At 39.4% G+C, this 22622-nt stretch overlaps 1 protein-coding gene across 4 annotated transcripts in view; it reads left to right on the top strand.

The window, feature by feature from the left end:
• Positions 1–22622, top strand: part of SORCS1 (sortilin related VPS10 domain containing receptor 1) — a 434488-nt gene that overhangs the window by 265653 nt on the left and 146213 nt on the right. For all 4 annotated transcript variants that reach the window (XM_036438961.2, XM_036438959.2, XM_036438958.2 and 1 more), the window contains exon 4: positions 17992–18150. In XM_036438961.2, coding sequence (XP_036294854.1) covers positions 17992–18150 — 159 coding nt within the window. The remainder of the gene's footprint in view (positions 1–17991; positions 18151–22622) is intronic.

Below are 22622 nucleotides of genomic sequence, written 5' to 3'. Positions count from 1 at the left end.
ACACTAAAGATGATAGATAGACCAGTGAGAAAAACGGTTGTTATTTGATCAGAGAAAGGCATGCTATTTCTTCTATGTTGGATGTAATCTTGGTTCCAAGTGAAAACTCTGGTTTATCTATAGATGAGTCCATTTAAATGTTGTTAGGATCCAGGGAACTAAGTTTCAGATGAATTCATCAGTGAATGTGTCAATTCTCCTCCCCTCCCTGCCCCACCTGCCTCTCTCCTGTCCTTCTCTTCCATTCTCTCTTCCTCCCTCTCCCTCTCTCCATCTCTCCCTCTCTCTGTCTTTTTCTTTCCCTCTCTTCCCTTTTCTCCAGGAAAAAATGAAGAAATATAATATATTTAGCCTCAAGGCTGTGCTTTAATAAACAAAGTGACCTTTACACTTTAGCTCAGAGAAGGAAATACAATCTTACCAGTATCATATCATTGGCACCTGAGCCTTGTGGGATGGAGTAGTGCGTGGCTATAATGCAGTACTAGAAGAATTTACCTTCACGGATTAAACAAATTCTGTAAAGGGACTGCTGAAAAATGTGGTTTGCCAAGACGATTTACATCTTCTTGAAAACGTGCCACCTTAGATTTAGAAGCATGTTGACGTTTCTACAATTTAAAGCTTCCATTTAGCACAAACGTTCTTTCGGCTGTCCTTGTTATCATAGGCTTACCTTGATTTCAGAAAATATGAACTGCCAACATGTGGATTAAGAAATACTTCACTTGACAAAGGGAAACAGCACAGACTTCTTTTACATAAGTTCCTTGTACCTTCTGCTGAATTAGGGTAACACTTAAGGCTCAAATGCCAGAATTGAGTGTCAGGCTTAATTAAAGATGAAGCATGGTGTTTGGAGGAAAGGTAATATCAAGTATAGGTACATAGGATTTGATTCACTAACAATTGATCTGCCTGTAATCTCACTAGAATATATATATGAACTGCAAGAATCACTAGAAACTACCTTTTTAAAAAATATATTTTATTGATTTTTTACAGAGAGGAAGGGAGAGGGATAAAAAGTTAGAAACATCGATCAGATGCCTCCTGCACCCCCTCCCCTCACCACTGGGGATGTGCCAGCAACCAAGGTACATGCCCTTGACCGGAATCGAACCCAGACCTTTCAGCCCGCAGGCCGACGCTCTATCCAATGAGCCAAGTCGGTTTTGGCACTACAAATTACATTTTATTTCCAACTCAACATGTTGAAATTCAGGCTCAGAGAGGTCACGTGACTTTCCCAAGGTCCCCAAATTGGACAGTGGCAGACATGTGCCCCATTCCCACTCCCCTGTACACTGGCTTTCCCCTGTGTTCCTAAACCAGTTCATCCACCTCCTGGGGAAGTAACATTTAGAATACTGGACCTCTTTCTCAGCCTACACTTGTGGCACATTTTTTAGCTTGATCGTGTTGTGACACTTGAGTACATGCAGCAAACACCTTGTTTTCCATAAATGCCAAAGATAACAGAAAAGGGTTCAGATTAGATGCTGATTTGGTCACCTCTCCAAACATGAAGGTCAATCAGAGACAGAGTTCTCACCACACATGTAGCCAGTGTCAGTGTCACCTATCGTCCCTGCACTTCCCATTCTTATTATTTTGTACCTGATTCTCACATATAAATTTGAAAGTAATGAGATAGACCTAAGGCCACAAAAAGTTTAAAGCCAGTTCTGTTCATTTGATAAAGTCTCAGAAAAGCATATTCTGAAGCAAAAAGAGGGAGGGGCAATGCATGTGTTACAAGAATGAACTAACAAATGTTACATGCCTCCTATGAGCCAGCAATATAGATAGATAGTCAACTGGTAGTTCCCAAACTATGCTCCTCAGGGCCCTAGTTCTTTTGAAGTTCCAAGAACAAAAATAAATGTTGTCTTTGAATTCTTGGCAAATGTTGTTACACATGTATCTCCCTCTTTTGCTTCAGAATGTGCTTTTCATAGACTTTATCAAATGAACAGAAACTTAAAATTTTTTTCTAGTATTTTTTATTTTTATTATTTAATTTTTTTATTATCAGAAGAAGGGAGAGGGAGAGAGAGATAAAAACATAAATGATGAGAATCATTAATCAGCTGCCACACTGGGGATTGAGCCAGCAACCAACCCAGGCATGTGCCCTGACCTGGAATCCAACTGTGACCACCTGGTTCATAAGTAGATGCTCAACCACAGCCACACCAGCTAGTCTTTTTTTTTTTTTTTTAAGTATTTTTGAAATTTCTTTGACTACTGAATCTTTATGATGTTTTAATTATTAATTTCACTTAGAAAATATTGTGTTCAGTGCTTTGGCTCTGTTAATCATAAAAATATGTACTCTGGGAAGTGGGCATGTTAAGCCCCATTTCATAACCATGGAAATAAAAGACAGCATAGCAAGTGATTTCTCAAGGTAATACGCTGAACTAGGACTGAAAGTTGGATCTATGTTCTTAGCTCCTGTTTGAACCTCAATTCAAATACCTGTTGGCTCACACGGGTGATTATAGCTGTGACTAGGGATTCTTTGGGCACAGGTACCTTATTTTAGAAAAGAGAGATTGCAAATGAATTAGGGGAAAGAGGAATAACTCCAATGTCTAATATGTTCTTCGTCCTCTCAGTCTGTTGTTTGTTATCCCATTTTGAACAGCCACAAAATAAAGTACTTATTTTTTACTTTAGCTCTGAATTTTTGCTGCTTTTTTCCCCTATATTAATAACAAATGCCAACATATTGTAAGCCAGCTTTCAGTTGAGAAGACACCAGAAGATGTGTGGATTGTGGTCAACTGGAAAATGTAGGACCTCTCTAGAGGGGATAGCAGTATGACTATGGTAACATGGTCCCAGGAAATCTGGACATTATTGAAAAATTGGCTGATACACAGTGCTCATTGGAACAACATTATCTACTTTCAACATAACTTGGGTGCCAGTCAAAGTCAGCCTATGGACCCTGGGGTTTTAACCAAAGCACTGTCTCTCACTGAAATAATTCTTTTTTGCCTGATGGTTTCCTTTGTGGCAGCTCCACATTCTGTGGCTTGAGGAATCTGTTGAACATTGAAAAGGCACATATGCTCATTTACATTGGCAAGTGTAAAAGTGGGGAGACATATGTTTTCTTTGTTCTCCCCTCCTGTTGGATCCTGAAAGAGTGTTGATTGTCAGACTCTGCTGTGATTTCCCAAGTTGTGTGCTTCTGAAAAATCTTTGCCAGAATCTCCAGTGCTTATAGATTTGCCTGGAAATAACTGAAGTATGATTGGAATCGCAGTGGATTGGAAGTCTTCCGGTAACACTTCACTGCCCAGATTCAGGATATTGGATTAGATCTAAGATTATGTTCCTGGCACACTTCTCTTAGCTGAACCACATCAGTAATGTCTTCAGAAGCTCCCAGCTCCATGTTCTCTTCTCTTTAATCTACGTTCTGTACTACCTCCAGAGTGATCGCTAAAGGGAGCTACAGTCTCTATTTTTTTTTTTTAAATCGTGACTGTAGGTATGGCTCAGAATAAATAGGTTCTCTTGCTACTTCACTGAAACCCCCTTTGCATGATGAGTGAAACTCTTTCAGCTTGGCTGTAGACTGGATGACCTGCCTTCTGCCATTCCGAGGAACTCGCTGTTACCTGAACATGCCTTGTACATTCGCACTTCTCGGTCCTTGCCTATGTTAACCCCTCTGCCTTGAAATCCTCCCCACCCCTGTCAACTCCTCAACATCCTTCAAAGCCCACTTAAGTGTCCCATGTTCTACTTTGTCTTCCCTCATTCCAACAACAGGAGTTCCATTCTCACAATACTTTGTGTTAGGACCTATAACTCATGTACTTTTCCCACTGAATTTTCTCTCTTCTGTCTCGGGGCTGACTAGAAGAATTCACAAGGTAATAATAGGGCATTCAGCGACACATTCATAATTTAATATTCAGTCTTGAGCACAGTAGCTAGCTCTTGGTGCCTAAAACTGCTTAAATAAATTAGAATGGGAAAAAGTAGAAATGAATGGTTGGATAGTAAACATCTGGCCAATCCACAGGGAGTGAACAATTGTGTTGTTGTTGTTTTTTTTAAAACAAACAACAAACAAACACCTTTTTATTTCCCAAATTTTGTTTTCCCATTTGTTCTCAGAATGACTATAAAAAGGATCTGAAAATGTTAATTTTGAGGAGGTTTCTATAATTTTATTGAAACATTCTATAGATAAGACAGATTATAAGACTGCATTTAGTATAATTATATCCAAGAGAGAAAATTCCCCTCAGTTACATTTTCTCTTTGGGCAAATTTAAAGGTGTTGTTCAATAACCACTCCACGGCCTTGCTTCTTTGGTTAGGTTAAAAGACCTGTGTTATTATATTGTCAAATATTTAAAATGCAGATCTGGGAACAAGGTTTCTAAGTATGAGACATAGAAATGTCAAAAACGTTCTTGAATTACCATGGAGAAATCATCATGCCCCTCCCTGTCTGATGTTACTCCCTCAAGGTTTCTTCAGTGTCCAGTTGGAATGTCCCAATTCACATTTGTAAGTGCTGTGTAGTTCTTAAATGAAAGGTCATGTATGTATGCCTTCTTCTTGATGAGTAGTTTAACACATCTGAGTTTCTATGTACAGTGAGCTTACAATTTATGTTAAATGGGTGACATAAAAATTCTATGGATTGATAACAGTCAAAATGGGGAAATTGTTTTAATTTTCCTGCAGTTTCTTTATTCAGAGAACACAGTTATTTAAGTCTTATAAAATTTAAAGTTTCCGATTTCTCTACTATCAATAAGCTTAAAATACTCACCTGGGATCACCCATGTATATATATAGGTAGTATGTACAGAATGATAATTTATTTCTGTTTTTTAGATGAAGATATAAAATGTACGTAGGCAGAATATTCTAAATAGAACATGATGTAGGAATGGCCATTTATAAAAATCAGTGTTACAGAGAAACAATCCTAATTTAAAATGAAGGAAAAGTATGAACAAGCAATCTACCAAATAAGACTATTTAAATGACTAAGCACAAATGACAAAAGGAAGCAAGGGACAGAGAAAAGCAAAATTCACTCTTATTAGTAATGTGTATGGATAAAAAAGAAAATGTACCTTGTTCCCCAGTCAGCTTAGAAAATGTTGTAAAAATGAAAGCAGAAAGGGTGAGGGTGAGATGGGGGGTGTGTGGAGAAAAAGTCCCATTGTTGGTAATGGGCACATTCCAGACAAGGAACTTTAAATTAGTCCTCTCTTTTTCTGAAAGGCATTTGGTAATATGTATCAAAAGGGGTTATACATTGATATGCTTTGACCCATAAATTTTACTTCCAGGAGATTACTTGAAGAAATAATAATTGATGTACAGAAAATTTTAATCTACATTAGGTCATAAGATTATATTAATGAAATTTGGAAACCTTCTAATAAGAGATTAATTACGTAGTGGCTTAGCCATATAATTAAAGTTAATGTAGCCAATAAAAAATGATAACACAGAAGAATATTTAATAGCCTGGAAAATGTTTGCAGTATAGTTTTAAACTGGGAAAAGCAGGTTAAAAAGCAGAAAGTATCATGTGGTAGTCTCTCTCTCTCTCTCTCTCTCTCTCTCTCTCTCTCTCTCTCTCTCTTTCTCTCTCTCTCTCTCTCTCTCTCTCTCTCTCTCTATATATATATATATATATATATATATATATATATATATATACAAAGTTATGTGCATATGTGTATCCATATATACATAGAAACAAAGATTGAGAAAGCCAACTTCAAAATGTTAGTGATAATGATCTCTGTGTAGTGATATTTGAGTGATTTTTCTCTTATTTTTTCTAACTGCTTTCTGGAGGACATTTTCTACATTTTTCTGTAATGAATGCATGTTAATTCCTACTCATATTTGAGAAAAAATACTAATTTTTATCACAAATGAGATGAATAATTTAAAAGAAACAAAATTATTGTATCATTGGCACAGACATTCCAACAAGTAGACACCTGCCAAGTAGCTTAAAAACCTGCACCCCAAGAGCACTCTGTGGCTTCATCATTTATACCGAATTAAAGGAATCAGGTTCAATACCAGCTGTTTGTGAACTGAGGAGGGGCCAGGTTTGAGGGGCTCCCTAGTGGTAAGAGTAAGCTGCGGCCTGACACAAAGCATGGCCTTCAGAGAACAAGGTCATGGCCAACTGGAGCTCTGAAGCAGAACTTGCCAGTATTGTAAGCTGGTCCTCAAAAGTGAAAGTCTAAAATGTCTCAGACTTGGAAGCACTCAGTGATTGACTGGTGTGACTTCATTTGGTCATCAAGATATTTTTCTGGAATATATTTGTTTTAGGCTAGGGTTACTTTGGAAATGTTTTAATTTAATAAAATATGTCAGAAGACTTTTTGAGATTGAAATGTGGAAGAAAGGATTCAATTATATTAATAGGAGCCTCTCTGGCAGTGGAAAAGGGATTGGGTTAGGAGATAAGAAGAATGATTGGAAGTATGAGAACTATTTAATTTTCAGGAGAGAGCTCAGCACATTTCAGTATTTCCAGAAAGCATTGCTCTCCTATAGTAAAATGGATTAATTGAGAGATATTTTCATGACCCTTAGTTTCAGGGAATGTTAGATGATTCTAATATATCTTGTTAAGGAGAATGTCAATCTGTCCATCTGTTTGAGGACTTCTTTGTCACTAAGTATGGTCAGTATTTTTTAAAAAATTGGTTCAATTACCTAGGAAATTCATTTTTGAGAGATATTCTGTAAGGGTACAAGATTCACAAAGATGAGCATATAATTTATCATCCAAGCTATTCAGAGGTGCATCAGTAAGAATATTTATGATGGTGCAGAAGGAGTAAACTAGGACACTCCAGGACAAATTATGACACATGTTCACCCTGCTTGTGATCCATTCCAAGAAAACCAAAATGTCTGTGAACATTCTCTCACAGGGTCAAAGCAGCTTCTAAATCAAGACCAGCCCGCTTTGAAAGTGGTAGTGTCTTCCTAAGTGATAGCATCTTTGTGGGCTTGTTGAACTCATCATGAATATGCATCTGGGTCTCAAAATGCCTTTGTACAGTCACAAGATAGAATGACCATTTAATAATCAGTTTGCACCGTAGCTCCTTGATTAGGAATTATTCTGCTTGGTGAGGATGCTAACTTCTGAGCAACTGTGATAAGACACACAAAAGATATTAACCGGAATAAATGAAGGATCATGTAATTTGCAAATGTTCTATGATGGTAAAATTTTTGTTTTGAATGCTTTTTTTGGGGGGGGAGGGTGAATCCTTATATTCCTTTGGAATCAGGGTGCTTAGAAAGATCACTAACCTCAAGATATATGATTTAGTGGTTATTTTTTTAAAGTGTGGATTCCCTGTTGGTAGTAACTGGGAGCAGATGAGTGTTTTATAGGGTTGGCATAGTAGCAGGATGCATATAGAGCAAGAAACACAAAATAAAAATGTTGGATGGTTTTATACAGGCCTGTGCATGATAAAAATCAAACTTGCAGTATATTTCTGGGACTTATTTCCCATTCATCCATTCACTCTCAGACCCAAATGACCTTTTGCTGTTTTTGTTGGTCCAAGACTATAGAAACATCAATAGGTTTATGTTAAGATCCATGAGAACAATAAGTATTCTGTTTTGAATTGCTAGGTTATGTTGAAATAGAGATTGGTGCTTTGTTGGGAACATAAAGGGACAAAGAACATTTTGACCTTAAGAAATTTATTTTTAATGATGTCATATCCTCATTTACTTGATGGGATTATGATGCCTAGCTATGGACTTTCTTATTAAAGTTAGTTATGTACATTTTAATAGACATTTAACAGATCTGTCCTCCTATAATTTAATCTGGGTAATTGATGTATCCTGAAAAGCCACAGGCTGGCCTTCTTTGACCTTGGGTCTCTCAATATTTCTGAGACTAATAACATAATTCATTTAGTCTTAATATACATTCATCTTGAATTGTTGCCAGATTAGGAATTTACAGCTTTCAAACATATAACAGAGCTACTTCATGGCCAAAACCCAGCCTCAAGTTATCTGTATCTCAAATATGATCATGAGAAGACCTTGTTACTCATATCGCAGATAAACTAATAATTTTTTTCTCATTTCCCCCTTCTTTTAATTATAAGTGAAAAATTGTATAGGAACTTGTTGTGGTCATAAGAGCTCTATGGTGGCTGCCATCATACCTGCCATCCCCTCTGTGTGTGTGTGTGTGTGTGTGTGTGTGTGTCCCCTTCAGAGATGGAATTATTTTTCTCCTTCCTTTCAGTCTAGCCTAAAAGTGGTGACTTATTTCACCAATAAAAATGCTGCCAAATGGATATCCTGGGACTTCTGGGGACAGGTCAGGGGAAGCCTGGCAGCTTCCACTTGAGTCCCTTTGACATGCTTCTCTTGGGACACTCATACTGTAGCAAGCCAGCCAGTGATCAAGAAAGCCAGCTACTGTGAAACTGCGATGCAGAGTTCAAGCCACAAGGAGAGAGGGCCTGCATGGCGGAATGCCCCGTAGAGAGAAAGAGAGAAGCCAAGGCCAAATGCTTGCCTGAAGAAGCCGTCTTAGAGGTGGAAACTCCAGCTGCAGCCACCACAGTGATGCCACAGGGACCGGGAACTGTCCACCCAGCTGAGCTCTTCCCAGATATTTTGACCCACAGAGCTAGGAGCAAAATCAAAGATTGCCTTAAGCCACTGTTGTGAGGTAGTTTGTCACACAACTCTTCATTAGTGCAACAGAGGCCCTTTTCCTCCTCAATAAAATGTGCCACTTCGGCTGCTTCCAAAACATGCAGTCTGAGCTGCAATTAGCTAAGATACAGAACTGCCTAGGAAATAAAATAATGAGAAAACATCTTAAAACGCTACATGTATATCTCCTGCTCTGACTGAGGAAAAAGGAGAGAGGAACGGCAGCTGCTAATGTAATTATACTCAGGGGCATGTCTATTAAGCCTATTCGCCCTTTTCTGCCTCTCTAAAACAACTTGAGATGATCAATGTCTATCATTAAATACTTGAAGAAGGAAGGAAGAATTTGCATGAAATAGATCTCCTTGCTAACAGGAGGCACTTCTTTCTGATGGATCCGCTCCAGCCCCATCTTCCTGAGAGCTCTGCAGCAGAAGGGCCCAGGACATTCTCAATTTTCGCTTCACTAACCTGCCCATCCTGTTTGAGAGAAATCCCAGTATCCCCAAGGTGTTCTCTGGAGAGTTAATGGCCAAATATATTAGCAAGGTCTCATGTGGCTGAGACTTTGGTAATCCTCCCCTATACACCCTGCCTATATTTGCCAGTTTACCATGAAGCACTCATTTAAGTAAAGCTAAAATATACTTGTCAGGGTGATGATTTCAAGTACAGCAAGGGATGAAGAGTGTGAGTACATTCTGTTCACTAATTTTTAGAAGGAACTCATTCCTGTGGATCCTTCTTTTCATTTTTCTGACTTTCAACTTGACATTTATTCAGACTCCCCAATCAAATGCACAACTTAAGAGATTCTACCAAAAATGTTGTGTCCCTCACCTAAATTGAGGTTAAAATGTACTGAAAGCTTCCCTTTCTTGCTCTCTCTTTCTCCCCACCTCTTCTCCTTTATGATTTCTAGAGGAATAAAGAGATTTCTTATCATGAAATGAACATCATTTCTTGTAAAGTTTCCCATCAGCAAAGAAGATGAATGCTCATTCCTCATGGTATCTCAGCTCCTTCTGATAGCAGCTAACATTTTAAAATAATGTAGCCTCTTGGCATTTATAGATCTTGGGGGATTTAGGAGAGAATTTAGTTTGGGACTGGTAATGACCATGAAAGTGTGTTCTGATTGAGTTTGAGCAGAGGCCACAGAATAATGTAGGGATATTTAACATGGCTCAAATATTCTCAAGGTATTTGATCAGTCTCCATAGTAACTGCAGTAATAAAATGTCTCTCAAATTTGTTCATCATTCTTTTCCTGTAAAATACCATTTTAAAAAACAAGATAATACCATGCTAAGCATTAATGAATACCTTGTGTTTTCTAATGTCCCCTTACCATGATGATAGCTACTTCTCCAGAAAATGAATTAATATTTTGACCCTAATTAAACATAGGGTCAGTTTATTAGGAGAAGGGTTACATTGTTTTTATTCTGATTGGTTTTAACATAAAATTCCTTGAGAACTAGTTTCTAGGGAATGTTTGCTTCCCTCCCTATACTATCTTTAAGTCAGAGCTTTTTGCCCAATCCTCACCCATCCTTATGATAAAGCTCTGGAAAACAATTTTTTTGGAGGAGCAATGATAGAAGGATAAGAAAAAGGAGGCCAGGGCTATTGTGAAAATCTGAATGTGAAACAGGACTGAGTATTTTGATTCCATAAATTTGTATTTAAAGCAAAAAAAAAAAAAATCTGTATTTCTTCAAAAATTTCTTACCAATTATCTTATTATTGAGAGTCTCCTTTGTGTAGCTCCTAGCATCAATTGCAAACTCTCCCACTCCCTCTTCCCCCAGTTAGGCAATATTTTATGAGATATTTATAATGTATCTCTCTCTCTCTCTCTCTCTCTCTCTCTCTCTCTCTCTCCCTCTCTCTCTCTCTCTCTCTCTCAACAATCACATTTTAGCAGAACATATAGTGCTAAATGTGCCATCCTTTGTGAAGTCATCATAATAACATTTGCTCAGAATTCAGCATCACTTTCACACAGATGATCTGATCTTTACACAGACTTATGCAGCACATGCTGTGGATAGTTTTACCACTGACCAACTGCGTGGCCTTGAAAATGACTTCATTTCCCCAACTGTCAGTCAAATGGACATAATAATATCTGTCTGAACTGGTTTTTAGCAATTTAATGAAGTGACATATTGTAAAGGTTTAGTGGCCTGCTGGCACCCAACAGACGCTCAATAAATGTACACTTCTTTATAGTATCATTACCCTCGATGAGAAAATAGAGGCTCACGAGAAGTTAAGTGAGCTATGAACTCTCCCGAGTGGCAGAGACGCCACTCAGATTCATCTTGAAGTCAAGCCCCATGGTACTTTCTGTGATTATAATATCTATTTATGGTCTGTTTTCCTTCTTCTAGTGATTGTCTGAATGGCTGTCACTAAACACGCTCTCTTTTCTGAGGAAGTGTACAAACCCACAACAACATTGACTAGGATCAAGTTTAAGACTTGGTTAGGGTTCTTCTTATGGAAAACATGTCTGTGGTTCCCGGACTCTGTGGGTGCCCTTCAGATCAACTCGCCCAAACACGTGGGTCTGTGTTTCCTTGTATGGGATCAGTGCCATCCACAGTCATGGAAGCAGAGTCTCACTGTGAAGCAGTGTTTTTCCTTTAAGATTGACTCAGGAAAGGGTTTTGTTCAGCAATCCCAAGAGAAATGAGAAGAAATCTTATATGAACTTTTTTCCTTAAATTGTCATCCAAGGAGTGTAACCCATATATGGTCATTCCTGGTGGACCTTACTCTTCTCCTCTGTACTCTACACAGTTGGGCAAAGAGGTATTGAGTGAATTATCATAAAAGTTACATGATAATCAGTAAGTAGGGTCTTCTGACAAGGCTAGAGACATGAAGAACTGAAATATTTTTATACATTTCTTAAAAACTAATTTTTCCCCTAAGAAATAAGTCATTGGGCCCTCATTACAAACACTTTTTAAAGTAAACTCACAGAATAAACTCTTTAGAATGCAATGCCAAGTTTTCCTAGCAATTTCACTGAATTAATATTCAGGTCACAGGCAGATGGTCTATTGCCCAAACATTTTTTTGGTCTGTTAGTATCAAATGAGCCTACTTTGTGTTAATGACCATGGATAGTGCATTAGGTGAGCTTCACTGAGTTTGGGGGTTGGGAGTAGCATTTAGAACGAGTGATTGTACACTGGGTCCATTTTTCTACAGATTTTTTTTCCTCTTCAGTGTACACTTATTTGAACATTTTCCATTTACTCACTTTTGTCTTCTTTTCTCACTATTGTTTGTACTTCAGTGATTTCCTTTACCTGGGTCATTCTGAGATCCTGTGGAACTTCTCCCACTACTGACTGCCCAACAGTTGTCAACAGATAAGCATGCATTGCTTTCACTTTCCATTTATCTGAGAAAGATAAACATTCAACTCATTGAGAGAAGGTAGTTTATCACCCACAGTGGTCCCCAAACTACTCAATTGCTCTGATTACACTTTGCTTAATTTGTTTTTAATACTGAAGCCAGAGGCCTGCAAATAGCCTGTTATACTGTTTCTAGGTAGAATTTTGTTTGGATAAAGTAGGTAGATAACTGGAGTGGCCAATTACTGCTATTGCGATTTTTCATTATAATCATTATGAAAAGTATTTATTATGCACTTGTGATATGGTCATCTGAATTGGATTTAAGCCTAGAGCCAATCAAGAGATATATTGTCAGTACATTGTCTCCTCTCGATTCTAATCCACAAATGATAAGGAGTAGAAAAATGTGTGAGAAAAAAATGAACAAAACATAAAATAAATATTTTTTTACTTTAGGACTCAAGAAATGGTGAGATAAAGTATATGCCTATAGGTATTGAAGCTGCTCTTTATTAACACCATCCTATCTAAATTATGGAATTCCAGGAACAACACACCTAGGAAAAGAGTCTGGAAAACTAAATAGCAGTGACATTTCTGTAGGAGCAATGTCCCTAGTAGACAACCTAGCAGGATAAAAGAGCTCTCAGCCAAACTTTTGTAGAGTTACATCATGTAGCCATATGTTGAATCTGGAGCAAGTCAAGGAGAGTGAATATGCATTTAATTTTTAATGACACTAACATGTCTGAAGGACTAATGCTCAAATAAAAGTAAGAAGTGACATAGTTGAAAACTCTGGATTACATTTCATATTCATTTGTCACCTCTAGGAAAAGCAAATAAAGTTTTCTCCTTCCCCAGAGGTGGATGATGAATGATAGCTTGGAGTTGGGCCGTGGGAGCCTGTGTAGCCATTATTGACTTTCTATAGAAAACAATTCATCTGCTGATGCAGTCAACACAGTATTTGCACATCTTGCAAAGCTCTAATACCCAGGGGGCTGGTCTGAACAGAGAATCATTACTTCCCTGTTAAAGAAAGACACTTCCCCTTGTTTTTACCCTCCCTGCCTCCAAGTAGAACTGCAGGGATTTATTTAAGAGGATGCAGACTTTCAGGGTCTCAGGAATGAAGAGGATTCACCTATGCACTCATTCACTTGTTCATTCACTAGAGACCAAGCTCTATATCGGGTAAATAAATAATGGCCCCTCTTTTTAAAGAGCTCACTTCAGGAATTGTGCAAAGTTTGGGTTCATGTCTTTTTACAAAGTCCTCCAAATTCCTGTCATTCAGATCATATTCCAGAATGCAGAGGATTAAACAAACAAAGCACCATTTATTTAAAGTCACACAATGAGACAGAAAGAGTAGAGAGCCCTTGTAATTCAACAGACAGTGATGATTGGACATGTTTAAGGGATGTAACCTACACATTTTTGAGGAGTGTTCATGATTTTGAAGTTGCCATTTTGATATTTCCCAGTATAATACCTTCTGGGATAGAGCATATTTATGTACAAATGACATCATTCCTATCTAAAGATGGGTTCACACATATTATTCACATTGTTTCTTTTTTTTTCAAATAGGTTAAACATTTTCTATTTATATTTTGCTTAAAGACTTTATTTATTTATTAATTTACTTATTAACCTACAAAATGACCAAACAAACCTCAAGCATTTGAAATAAAACCATTAACATTTTTAAAGACTGAAATAATAAGAGTTCACTTATTTGGTTCACAATACTTTATTAAATACTTTCTATGGTTCAACCACTGCACTGGTTGTAAATGAATGAAGTTGAAGGTTGTGACTAAGTAACACATTGGTTACAGTGGTGTGTATTATTGTGTGTGCGTGCATTTGTGTGTTCTTCATTCAGTTGGATTTGAATATAGGCAATAATATGAAATTTAAAAATTAAGTTATAAATCAGAATGAAAAATCTATAATATGATATGTAGATGTGGATAAAGTAGAAGGAATCATAAACATCGTTTAACTTGTTGTAAGGATAGGGTCATGAGCAGTTGATTTTTCTTTTATTTTCAATTCGTCTACTGCAGGTCTTACAGAGGTGTTTGTGCAATAAAAAAGGCTAAGTAGAAATAGATCCCAGTTGACCTGTTTGTTTTGAGTGGATTTGAGCAGAGGTTTGAAAGACAAACCACTGGAAGGTTTGTGTAATACAAGCACTTATAAATCTTAGAGGGGGTATTTCCTAGCATCTTCCATCATTTCTAAAATGTCAAATTTCAAAAGAGAGGGTTTTAGGTGAGGGCCGTTTAGAGAAGGTGAAATTTTAGTCTACATATTTTTAGTACCCAGAAAAAGCTGCCACGAAGCCAGGAGTTTCATTTACTTGCTCTTAAGTAGTCATATGTTTGAAAGATGTTTGCAATATACTACCTCTGCTATAGCACCTGGCTGCAGAAAAATCTTATACAGTCGCATGACTTGGAGCATAAATTACTATCAAAGATATTTTAAATAAATAATAAATAAAAATCAGCTTGATTTGGAGATATTCTGTAGACCCAGTTTTTAAATTTTATTATCTTATTTGTATTTATTTATTTATTTATTTATTTATTTATTTATTTATTGATATTTTTTTGTTAATCCTCACCTGAGGTTACTTTTCCATTGATTTTTAGAGAGAGGGAAAGGCAAAGAGAAACATCCAGGTGAGAGAAACACGTCAATTGGTTGCCTTCTGCATGAGCCCCAACCAAAGCCCAGGCCTAGGAGGAGCCTGCAACCAAGGTATGTGCCCTTGACCCAAATCTAGCATGGGACCCTTTTTCTGCAGGCTGACACTCTATCCACTGAACCAAACCAGCTAGGCCCCAGTTTTTTATTTTGCTGAAGTGGTCTTCCAGGAGAAGCAGGTGGTGGGGTCTGCACTCCTGGGAAGAGAGGAAAACATATTCTGCTTAACAGAGAAATCGAATATCAGAGGAAGGGGTAAATCACCTTGTCAAGACAATAGATGCCCTATGAAATTGAGCCTCTTCATATTTTTATGGAAATTACTTTGGGCAGAAGTGCAAAAATCATGTTATATATCATGGTTAATTGTGGTTGGAGACACAAAGCAATATAATCATTTGATGACTTTGTTGTTTGGAAAACACCTGTTTGTGCTAGTAAATATGAAATCACCTGGAAATATTCTTGTGAATTTAGGTGCCATATGAACATCCCTGTTTAATGCATTTGAGAGATTTTAATGAAGCCATGTATGTGAGTTTGTACTTAGCATTTAGATGATAGCTCCATGCCAGCCATCCAAAGAGAGAACCCTATCTGCGTGGTAAACTACAGACAAGAAAATTGTAACTTTGTCAGAATTTATGGTGGGGAACAGTGATTGACCGGAACATGGATTGAGAGGCAGTGAGTCTCCAATTTTCTGTGGGCTCTCCATCGTGTCTGAATGCAAGAGCAGCCATGGTGTTGCACCCCTTGCCCCACATCCCTTTTCTCCTCTTCCAGAAGGGAGGTTGAGTGTGGTCCTATGCACCAAAAAGTTGCCAGTTCAATTCCTGGTATTGGCATATACACAGGATGCGGGCTCAGTCTTCAACAGGGAGCATGCAGAAGGCAGCCAATCCATGTTTTGAGATGTTTTGCTCTCATGTCAATGTCTCTTTCTCCCTCTACAGCACCCTCTCTCCCTCTCTGGAAATCAATTTTAAAAATTAAAAAAGAAAAAAAAAGAACGGAGGTTGTAAGAACAGCAGGGAGCCTTTAATTCTCCCCACATGACATAAACACAGTGCAGGTTGAGTGTGTCTGGTGTGCAATCTTCATGTGACATTTGCAGCGACATCACAGGACACCACTTTTGAAGATGATACTAACTATCCTCCAGATTTTTTTTCTTTAAAATATGTTTTTATTGATTTCAGAAAGGAAGATGGAGGGAAAGAGAGATAGAAACATCAATGATGAGAATCATTGATTTCCTGCATTCCACCCCCCCGCCCCCCCCCGAGATCAAGCACACAACCCGGGCATGTGCTCCTTACCAGAATTGAACTATACCCTTTAGTGCCCAGGCCAATGCTCTCTCTATTTACTGAGCCAAACCAGCTAGGGCACTATCCCAAGGTTTTAATATGATTGCCTCCAAATGCTTGAGAAATCTCAGTGTGTTTGCCTGGCACTCTACTCTTCTATGACATGGCTCTGTTTTACTTTTCCTTTCTCTCTCACTCTTTCTGTCCTAGAACTGCTATCTCCTCAGCTGGTAATCTTTAAAATCCCTGGGCTACAGTGATTTCTCTTCATACAGCCACACACTAAGCACATCTTTCATGCTTCTTTGAACCAAACTCAGAAAGTGTCAATTAATACGCTGATGGGGAGGAAGTCAGCAGGTAGCATTAAGGCCACCTGTCAGGAGGCATTAGATGTGCACTTTGACTGAGTGAAAGGAGACCTGCAGTGAGTGGGGAATGAGGTACTTCATCACACATTCCCAGAGGCATAGCATGAGAGAATAAAAATCAGTGTTCCGGGCAGCTTCTCCATCGTGTTCCTTTTGTGGATTGTTCATTATTCTCTGACCAAGATGAACCACCCCAGCGAGAGGGCAAAGCAGATGACACTATTAAGTTTCCAACAGTCAGAGCATATTCTCTTGTAGACAGGAAGACAACTGATGGGGAGATCCAGCTACTCTTCTCAGGGATCTCCATTCATATGTGCTCACACTGTGCTGGGCATCTTTCTAGGTCCATGTGACTACTCTGTAAACTCTTCCCATTCATTCATTCATTTGATAGATATTTACTGAGTATCCTATATAATAAAAGGCTAATGTGCAAATCAACTGAATAGTGGAATGACCAGTCCCTGTGATATGCACTGACCACCAGGGGGTAGAAACTCAATGCAGGAGCTGCCCCCTGGTGGTCAGTGAGCTCCCACAGGGGGAGTGCTGCTCAGGCAGAAGCTGGGCTCATGACTGGTGAATGCAGTGGCAGTGGCAGGAGCCTCTTCTGTCTCTGAGGCAGTGCTAAGGACCCCTCGGGGGATGTCCACCTAGGGGTTCCAGACTGTGAGAGGGTGCAGGCCTGGGCTGAGGGATTCCCTCATCACCCTCTCAGTGCAGGAATGTCGTGTACTGGGCCTTTAATATAAGATAATCTAGGTCTTACTATAGCTGCTGGGAACACAAGTGTGGGGGAGAAAAATAGAGAATTATCAACTACTTCTATTCTCATGGAATTTAGGTTCTAGTAGAGGTATGTGAACAGTAAACAAAATAAATAAGTAAATTATATAATAGGATAAAGTGTCCTTTATACAATTCCAAGAAAAGACTGTAGAGAAGCCAGCCTTTGACACAAAACTAACAAAAATTCCATCTAAATGTTAGGATGACTTGGGATATTGTTGACATGAACAAGAGGCCTGTGCAATCAAGAAAATCTGTGAACTCCCATCTCTTTCCATTTCCTTCCAACAATAGATGTTACAAGTCTTGCTCTTTAATCTCCCCTCCCCTCCAAACAAAAGTACACAAGGCCAAGTGGGTAGGGGGTTGAGGTTAGGGGAGCAGTGGAAGATAGTTCAGATGAAGGAAATAACTTTGGGGAAAAGAGAACATCCAGGAACCCTATGGAAGCGAAGAAAATGCAGTCTTCCGTTTCCTCTCTCTTCTTTCCAACTTGTCCTGCCTCCTTCATTCCTTAGTGAATCTCATTTTATATCATTGGGCGAAGGTATTCCCAGGTGTTCCTTGCCTGCCCCTTTTCCCTCCCTTGTCAAAATTTTGGCTCATTGTTACGTTTTGAAAATTTGTAAATCTAATTTCCTGTTATTATCTTTCCCCAACAATTCCTTGCTGCAGATTATGTTACTCACAGACCCGGAGATTGAGAGCAGTTTACTGATCAGCTCAGATGAAGGAGCGACCTATCAAAAGTACCGGCTGAGCTTCTACATCCAGAGCTTGCTCTTCCACCCCAAGCAGGAGGACTGGATTCTGGCGTACAGCCAAGACCAGAAGGTGAGCACAGAACCCTGTTTGAGACAGCTGTGCATGGTTCCCCCGGGAGAAGCCCCTAGTTGATCATCTCCATGCTTTTTCCCCGTGACCAGTTTGGTTCTCTGCAGTCGCCTGAACCGGGTGCCTGTGGAACAAGAGGCTGCAAAGAGGGTCTCGCGTCACTGACTTGAGCTTGTAAACATCTGACCCAGCACACAAGGGAAAAGCCAGATACTAAGGATCTCAATGTGGAGACACAGTTTGTTTTTGTTTTTATTTTTAAGTATATTTTTATTGATTTCAGAGAGGAAGGGAGAGGTAGAGAGAGAGTGAGAAACATTAATGATGAGAGAATCTTTGATTGTCTCCCTCCTGCACACCCCCTACTGGGGATGCAACCTGCAACCAGAATTAAACCTTGAACTCTTCATTCTGCAGACCAACTGAGCCAAACCCTTCAGCACTTTATTCACTGAGCCAAACCCTTCAGGTCCCAGCACTGTATCACAGAGCCAAACCAGCTAGGGCACACAGCAGGTTTTAATGTAGATGTTTCAGACCATTAGGAGCCCCAGACCATCATGGAATATGAGAATGTGTTTTGTGTGTGTCAAGAGGTGATAATTTTTCTAGATAAAGACCCAGGATAGCTTTTATAAGACCCTTAAAGGAAGGATGCCCCCACCCCCAAAGGCTTAAGAACAATAAGAACTTTCTAAAACTGAGAGAAATGGCCAGAGGAAAAATAAAATCCACAGAGAATATCATTCAGAGACAGGTGATCTCAGGACTTTTCATCTCTTGGTGGTTGGATTGAGGGAGAGTTTCACTTTGTAAAGAAATCATTGAATGAGGTTTTGCTATTTGATGTGTGTGTGTGTGTGATGTATGTGTATATATGCTATGGAATGCATACTATAAAATATATCATGTACCTTTTACTACAGATACATTATAACATACATATAGCCCTTGCTTTTCAGGACCTTACATTCCTGGATAGAATATAAGGCTACCAACATAAAATGCAATTAAATTAAAATAAAAAAGAAACAACATATACATTAGCAAGTGAGAGAGACTCTAGCGATAGAAGCCAAAATGGAACATGGGGAGATAGTGCAATATTGTCTGTGAAATGGATGGTTCGGTGAAGTCATTCTTAGATTTCTCCTTAGAGGGCTCATGTGTTAGAAATTATACATGCAGGGCCTCCATGAGCGAGGCATGCTCTCGGGCTTTATCTGGAGAGGGTAATGATGATTGGGGTTCTTCCTGGAGTGGCAGGAGGCCGGAAGCACCTTCCCCAGGCCTCTATTGAGAGAGCATGTTGGAGGAAGCAAATTAAAATTCTCGGTATTGCAGTTTTATTCATGCTGCCCTTCCTGCCAACTAAAATGCACATTAAGGCTAAAAATAGAAAAGATTTACAATTAGGGTTCATTTCCTCTTGAGCAGCCTGGCTGCCCTTCCAGCAGAATGCACAGTTTTGCTCCCAGAGTCGGGCCATGGTGCATCTGTCCAGGATGGCGCAGTGGCCACGGGCTAGGCTGAGAAGCTCAAGACACAGAATATTAGTCATTTAATCTGCTGTGTTATTGCGTTTTATCTGACAGTTGGTTAATTTTCCCCGTGATGCTAGAGGCACAGCGAAAGCCAGGTTTACCTGGCCAGGGGAACACTGTGCATCACTGAGTTCATGTGGAGGAGATGCCCCCGGATGTAACCCTTCAGGTCCCAGCATTTCATTTTATTTTGTTTTATTTTATTTTATTTTATTTATTTTTAAGTATATATTTTATTTATTTTTTACAGAGAGGAAGGAAGAGGGATAGAGAGCTAGGAACATTGATGAGAGAGAAACATCAATTAGCTGCCTCCTTCACACCCCCTACTGGGGATGTGCCTGCAACCAATGTACAGGCCCTTGACCAGAATCGAACCTGGGACCCTTCAGTCCACAGACTGATGCTCTACCCATTGAGCCAAACTGGTTTTGGCAGGTCCCAGCACTTTAGACAGTTCCTCCTGGATTGCAGTGGTAGAGTGGGTAGTGCTGGAAGAGGTAGGACCTCCATGCTATGGCTCCAGGTCAGCCACTTACAGGGAGAGCTTCCTTTGCTGTAAAATGTGTTCATACAGATAATTATAATTGCAGGGGCACTTTCAAAAGGGTTGGGGGGAAAACCATGAATATTAAAGTCCACATCCATTTTAGGTGTTCTGTATGCTTCAGTGTTGCTATAAAATCACTATAGCAAGGAGCATAATCCATCTGGGTAGAGAAGATTAAATACACATGAGTTCACCAATAGTCCAAGAGAGGCCAAAAGAGCATGCCCTCATCCACATTTAATAGATGCCCAATCAAGATAGCTGGATGGATGATATGAAATGGGCAGCCCAAAGTGCAGGAGTGATGATCTTATGAAATTATTTTACCTAGACATTAATGACTATGTCATGTTTCTTGCCCGGGGGCGGGGCACATTTACATAAGAGGAATGTCACAAATACTAATACAAAGTTAGAAAACCCCTGTTTGCAGGATTGTGAAATGGACTATTTGGCTGAAACTGAAATTTGTTAAAGCTCATTCTATACTTCCAGAACAGAAGCTTGATTATTTTTCATTGTATTGGCTATTTGGTTGTTAGGCAAAGTAATTTTGTTCTTCTAATTAGGCATCTTTTGAAAATGTTGGTCTGTGGAATGATGGGTTTAAAGCTACAAGTTAGAAAAGCTAATTTGGTAGAAATATGATATGAATTGTGGTAATACATGGTCAAAAGCAATAAGACCAGTTAGGATGATAGCATAGCCATTATGGACTGGACCAAAAAGTATCCTTCGACCATATACCACATAAATTCTATAATTTAGGAGCTGGAAGAAACATTAACAACTTCTGCTCCATAGAAGCTAACAAATCTTCCCATGGAGAAAACCCACACTTTGCTATCATGTGTTCAAGTTCAGTGAATGAATAAAGGCTATGTGGCACTTGGTAGGATTCTCATGTTTAAGGGTGCTATCTTGAGTTGGGCAGATTTCTGTTTCTCCAGGAGAGAAGGAAGGTGAAATCATGCCGGATGAAAGAGGGGTAACCTGCTGGTGCAAGGAGGGATTAGAGAAGAACTTCACTTCTCAGAGCTTGAATCACAGAATGACGAGTGGGGCTGTAGCCATCGGAGGAGCCATTAGCTAATGGGGTTGGCTGGAAGTCAAGTGGAGAGGGTCTGTGGCCACTCAGGTGACTCAGTGATATGGAAATAATAGCTGGCGATTACCCATGAATCAGGGAGCTTTTAGGAGTAATGAGACACAGCCCTGAGCACCAAGGAGGGCCCCATGCTGGTGTTGGCAGACCATTGACTATGCTTGCCCAGGAAAAGGAACATTTACTCTTTCACGGGCTGCTCATCAGTTTTTTCCGTGACAGCTGCTATTGCTGCTGCCACAAACCTCCCAGCCCTGAACTGAGCCTCAGTGCTAGTTGTCTCTGCTGGATGCTGTTTTATGCCCATGTAAAGTGGGCAAGATTGTCAGGTAGAAGGCACTGTCTCTTAGAAAGTACCGTATTTTTCGGACCATAAGACACACTTTTTCCCCCCACTTCTGGTCCAAATATAGCCTACACATATACTTTAAAAAAAAAAGTTTTTTTACTTGCCCAGCTCTGTGTGGTCTCTGTGTGCTTGCTCGGCTCTAAAATGGTTCTAAATGCTGCTGTTTACTTTACAGGGTTGATTACATGTGTTTATGACTGTGATGTTGGGTTTTAATGCACATAAAATATTTTAGGACACTATTTGTTTCAGAATCTTTTTTTCTTCATTTCCCTTCTCTAAAAACTGGTGCGTCTTATGGTCTGGAGCTTCTTATGGTCCGAAAATATGGTATCCTGTGTAGGTGGCAGCTCCTTTAGAACTCACCCCTGAGCAGAATCGTCCTCTCTTCTTTCCTTGCCTGCCCCTCCGAGACCTCACAGACATACATTCCTGATTTTGGATACATACCACCTGTGTTTCCCCCTTACTTCCCTGCCGGTGCCTTTCCTCCCTTCCATGAATGAGACCTGAAAAGCCCTGAGGACAAGGAGGGAGCCTGGACCGCTGGCTCCCAGGATGGAGCCATGTGGGCTGCGCTGTCCTGCCCCACTGCATTTCATCTTGAAGGCCTGAACCCTAGGGAGGTTTTTTAATGTGAGCATTTTAAGACACTCCAAGAATCTGTTGAGCAGATCGTCCATTCTGGCCCAGGATACAGTTCTGCTGATTATCAGTTCCAAAGGAAGCCATGGTTTTATTTATTTCTTCTTGTGTGTGTATTCTTTCTTTCTTCCTTTTTAAAAAAGATTTAATCAGGAAAAAATGTGTATGGCCAAATGCCCTCAGAATCCATAAAACCTAGATATTGTGATGCTGTAGTCTTTTCTCTCCGAAGAGACATCTCTCTGTGGTAGTCAGGGTCTGGGGGCTTGCCAAGAGGAA

This window comes from Pipistrellus kuhlii, unplaced genomic scaffold (genome assembly GCF_014108245.1).
Source record: "Pipistrellus kuhlii isolate mPipKuh1 unplaced genomic scaffold, mPipKuh1.p scaffold_m20_p_15, whole genome shotgun sequence".
Classification (NCBI taxonomy): domain Eukaryota; kingdom Metazoa; phylum Chordata; class Mammalia; order Chiroptera; family Vespertilionidae; genus Pipistrellus; species Pipistrellus kuhlii.
The sequence above is the reverse complement of the archived record's forward strand: the minus strand, read 5'-3'. Positions and strand labels throughout refer to the sequence as shown.